The following is a 5,000-nucleotide window of genomic DNA, read 5'->3' on the forward strand; positions in this document are numbered from 1 at the left end:
GTAGTGTTCTTCCAGCATTGAGTAGGTTTCTAGTCATGTATGCAAGCTGTTTATTGTCACCGTTAATCTGAAATGCTGGCTGTCATTCAATCTTCAAGACACTCTATACACGTTCATGAAAATATCCCGGGTCACCGTGAACACTGGGTTTAACCTCCACAACTTAACAAAACGTTGTCAGCCTCCAACCTTCCCTGGGCTAGGGGGCCACTCCAAGAAATTTCACCAATGGTTTTGTGGATAGGGCGGAAACGCCCGCATGGTCTGGGCAGTAAACTCGCTTAGTCCAAATGTCCGGCTGCCATCCGGTTCGGAACGAGATATTATCAGAGATAACAGCTGTGGCCCCTATTAATTAATGTCCATTCTCACTCCAAAAAATCGATGGCAAATTTTACAAGACTGTCGTCTTACTTGCCAGACAGTAACGGACGAGACTCGTCTTTACCTAGTCATTCAAACCTGCATGGTTCTTCATAACCTTTTGGTTGAGACTTAGACTTGGAAGGACTCGCTGACTACATCTGAGGTGGACGGGGTGATGAATATCGATGAACATGCAACTGGCATTGGTGATCAAGCAGCAAATAGACGGAGGGATGAAGTTGTTGCGGAATTGATCAGCGGTGAAGTTCGTAGAGATCCGGCTTTTGACGTTAATACATTTGGAATGTGAATTGCCGAAGACGAGACATGCATGCATGAAGACCCAAGATATCTGCCGGCTGTCCGACTTCGTCCAAGCACGGAAAGCGCTTCTTGCAAGGAGATCTTCATTTGAGATGCAATCCTTGCAGCGGCTTCCGTTTCCTCAATTTCTATTTTCCGCTCATAATATCCTTTTTTGGACTCACGAAGGTCATTTTGTTTTTCAAAATAAACAGCTTCCCTTTCCCAGTGATCCTCCTCCTTCTCCGTTCGCGCGATTTCCCGCATTTCTTTATTTATGCGGCACTGCGCTGCCTCGTGACGTAACTTCATGTCCTCTTCCAGCATTTTGCGGCTGTCCTCGCTCATTTCCGAAGTAGGAGCTCCATGAGGTCGGTGGGCTATAGAAACGTTAGCAGACATAAAAGCAAGTAAACAGGACGCATTTACGGTGGCCGAGCCGCCTTCTGATTGATTCGCCAAGCAGAAGATGTTGTGAACTTATATCCCCTTCATCTTCCTCATGACAAGAATTCCCTACCTCCTGGAGATCATCATTGTCATTATCGCCATAGATACTCCTTGATTGGTGTTGTCGATCTTCGCTGGTCCCCTCGTCCACGGACCAAGGCTGTTCCAGAGGAGCATTGTCAGATGTCGTTTCTTTATGAGGACGTGAGACGTGTTCCCTCATGCAATTTAGAGAGGGATTGCTGTCGCTATTGGTACTCTTCATAAACAAAGGTCTTGCGACTTGTTGGCTTTGGAAGATCTCGTTCCAGAAGTTGTAATCGGGACAATAGCGTTCTCGGAGATCTAAAGATAATTGCCGGCCTGCATGTCATGGTTTGATATGATTTGGCTTCTGTGGGTAAACTTACCACCGAGATTATCATAGGGAATATCCACATCGCCTGTCGGTGTATGAATTGTGATGATACCTCCGTCTCCAGCTCCAGGTTGCTGAGTAAGGTTATAGGCAGTTCTCCAACCCTTTCTCACAGATATTCACTATGTGAATATTGATTCGTTGAGCATGTTGGATGGATAGAGATGGAGCTTAGAGATGGAGCTTAGATGGAGCTTAGATGGAGCTTAGATGGAGCTTAGATGGAGCTTAGATGGAGCTTAGATGGAGCTTAGATGGAGCTTAGATGGAGCTTAGTTATAGACTGCCCAAGGGCAACTCACCTTAGTTTCAATGCTCTTAACAGAACGCTTGGTCGGCGCCTTTTTCTCGTACAAGGACCTTTGGAACTCTTTCGCCCCTCTCTTCAAAGTATAGCCCCCCACGGCACCAGACAGTGGGAATCCAATCTTTGAAATAAGCAAAACTCGATTGTTGGTCTTCCCCTCCGCAGTCCTTTTCCCAGTCATTTTTTCGATCAGTCCACCAGCTCTCTTCCGCTGGTGGAGTTTTATATGTCCCGTCACCGGCTGATACCACAGGATTCTTCTTTGGACGTTTGGAGGCGTTGGTGGTCGGTTGGAGCGGAACAGTCGCAGATGCCCCGGTCTGAGTCTGAGATGACTGAGCCGAAGAGTGGCGACGCTTCGAAGGGGAAGATTGTTCGGGCTGGGAGGGTTGTATTGGATCCAAAATTGGTAGAGGAAGATTTTGCAGAAGACTAGCAAAATGACGAACAAGAGAAGATGCATGCTGTTGGGATGGCGTTTGGCACGTCTCGACCCCGATCCCAAGAGTGAGCCTGATATGAGTCTGATATTGACCGTTGGGACAGAATCTGGACGGATCTCGACGAAGAATTGACTCCCCCTCCGTCAGTAATCTTTGCAGTCCATCCTGTCGAACTGATTGGCAAGCCGAACTACTTCCAATGAACGCGGCCCGAATCCTAATCGGGAATCATGTCCATGCTTCTTTCCCCCGGCTGTTAATGAGGTGGGGGTTGTTAGAGTTGTAGAACTAAGGTTCATCATCAAGACTCCCAAGAAGAACGGCAGGAGGGCAAAATCTTGGCAGGGATGTATGTGCCTTGCCGAGCCACCTGGCGTTATCAGATAACCACAATTCGGCCGATTACCATATTGCTGATTCCTCACCGCTGTACCACTTCGACCTTGCTGATGTATAAATTGGAAACAGTTGAGTCAGAAAAATAAGTTCTTCAACCCAAAACTCTCCATTTCAAACTCCTCACCCACCCCTTTTACAAACTCCAACACGATGAAGCTTCTTCTTGTTGCCTCTGCCCTCGCTACCGCTATCTCTGTGCAGGCCCAGTCTGAGTCGTGAGTACACCACGCCGTATCTCGCTGACTGTTCCAGACTCTCCCAGTGTGTACTGGACTGCATGACCCAGACTGCCGAGACGGTCGACGTTTGTGACGCCAATTAGTGAGTGCAGCCAAGTAAACATCCGTTGACTTTTAGCAACCAAACCTCCTGTCTTTGTACCGAAGACTTTGCCCAGGAAACCCGCCACTGTTTCTACAAGTGAGTTTTGTCTCCCAAGTACTTCAGCTGATGACAGTAACACGTGCTACGCGGACATCATCCCATTCTACAACTTCCGAGAGGCCGAATGCGGTACTCTTGCCGATGACATCGACTACGCCGGCTTCATCCCCAGTAACGGCAACTCCACTTATGACTTGGCCAACGGTACATCATCCGCTGCAGCGTCAGGGAGTGCATCAGCCTCAGCTGCTGCCTCTAGCGCGGCCACTTCGAATGCTGCCACAACTTCCGCTTCTGCTACCGCCAGCTCAGGCGCTGCTGCTTCGTCCAGCGGCGCTGCCCTTGCTGCTATTGACATGGTCACCGCCCGTGGCCTTGCAGTCGGTGGAATGTCCGTCGCCGGTGTCCTCGTCGGTGGTCTTTTGCTCATCTAGGTGGGAGTCGCTTTTAGAGTGCTAGTTTGGGTCTGGGTGTTGTCTCGGTCGTTTGGAATTACCCTTATGGATATCCTGACAAATTTTCTCCTGCCGTCCTGCCTTTCAATACTCCGTCTATGCGCTCGCCCGTGTGAAGATTAAATTTCGGTCCCCGTACACCTGAGGGAGTTAAATAGCACGAAATATACATTCGATTATACTGACTGACGATAACTCAAACTGCCACAGAAGGCGAGGCGGAGATAGCGGCAGCTGAAACCAACGAAGGTACTAGTCGGCAATCTGACATGAAGAATGAGAGTTACTAGTTACTACGTGAGGCCGGGGGATGGATAATGAATGAAAAGCTTGCTGTGCGTTGTCGACCACAGACGGTGAGCAGGCATGAGCGAAAGTCCGACTGTAGAAGCCATTGTCAGCGACCATCACATCGAGCAAACGTGCAAAACATACACGTACATTCTTCGCGTCATCCAGTTGGTATAGTCATTCGCCATATATCGTCTCTCCTCTGCAATGTTTGCGCTCGTTGCCTGTTCCAGACTTTCATCTCTCCTCATCAATCCCTCAAAAATAACCTTTAACATTGAATGAATTATTGCGTCCAGGTAAAAGGATTCCAAACCGGAGAGTAGAAAGCAAGACGCGACGTCAAATATGAATAGAGCTGGCAAAAGAAAGTGGCAGCGAGGAGTCGGGAGATTTGGTAAGCTGCAAGCAATGATTAGCGGCGCCACAGTAAATGATCTTCGAGTCGTACAACTCACCACCGCTGTAAGGTCAGGCAAAAAACGTAGCGCTCCATCGAGGATTTCACCTCAATAAGCAATGCTGGCTTGAGATCCCATCCATCTTTTGAATGGTGATGGCACACACTTGCGAACGTGATACAGGAAGAAGGGTGATATGCGAAAGAAACGTTCTCAATATTCTTTTCGATCCATTGCGGAGATACAAGTCGGCTGTGGAAACACAGGTCGGTTGTGGAAATACAAGCCTGCTGGGAACGGTATTCCGGGAGCTAAGTGGGAATACAACGTCAACATGGATAGCGAATGCGTGCACGCCATTTGGACACACTTGAATTTCCATATACATAAATTCACCATGTCGCCCTGGGGTTTGAATATGAAGCTTCACAACCGCAGTGACGCATCCTCTGGGGTGGTATTCGGTGACGATGCACAGACAGGTGACCAGCTAGATGGGTATATATCGTCAGGAAGTGCAGTACAACTCTCAATTTATCAAAACTCACATCTACATCTCTATGCTTGCATCCAGCTCCTCATCGCATGTTTTGAGAGCACCAAAGTGAATTCGATGCGGTCTTTCAACATTTAGAAAGATGTGAATGGAGTACTAAACCTGTATACTTTATCAATGAACGAGCAGCGAGTAAAAGCCAAGGGGAACCGACAATTCACGCCTTGGCTCCTAGAACGGCATCTCTCCATCCTATGGCGGTGACACGGAAGCATGGATAAGGTGAC

General features: G+C 48.3%; 2 protein-coding genes across 2 annotated transcripts in view; both read left to right on the forward strand.

The window, feature by feature from the left end:
* The window catches only part of CNBH0030 (hypothetical protein), a gene marked incomplete at both ends in the record, with an annotated part of 1,180 nt that extends 1,176 nt beyond the window's left edge, over positions 1-4 (forward strand). Inside the window, one exon of the mRNA XM_768985.1 lies at positions 1-4. This exon is cut by the window's left edge and continues 253 nt beyond it. Within this exon, the coding sequence (XP_774078.1) occupies positions 1-4 (4 nt within the window).
* Positions 5-2,836: 2,832 nt separating this feature from the next.
* CNBH0040 (hypothetical protein) lies at positions 2,837-3,504 on the forward strand (the record flags this gene model as incomplete). The annotated part of the gene is made up of 2 exons (XM_768986.1): positions 2,837-2,901; positions 3,144-3,504. 2 exons carry the CDS (start codon positions 2,837-2,839, stop codon positions 3,502-3,504), a joined length of 426 nt encoding a protein of 141 aa, XP_774079.1.
* Positions 3,505-5,000: the final 1,496 nt, after the last annotated feature.

Source organism: Cryptococcus neoformans, chromosome 8 (genome assembly GCF_000149385.1).
Source record: "Cryptococcus neoformans var. neoformans B-3501A chromosome 8, whole genome shotgun sequence".
Classification (NCBI taxonomy): Eukaryota; Fungi; Basidiomycota; class Tremellomycetes; order Tremellales; family Cryptococcaceae; genus Cryptococcus; species Cryptococcus deneoformans.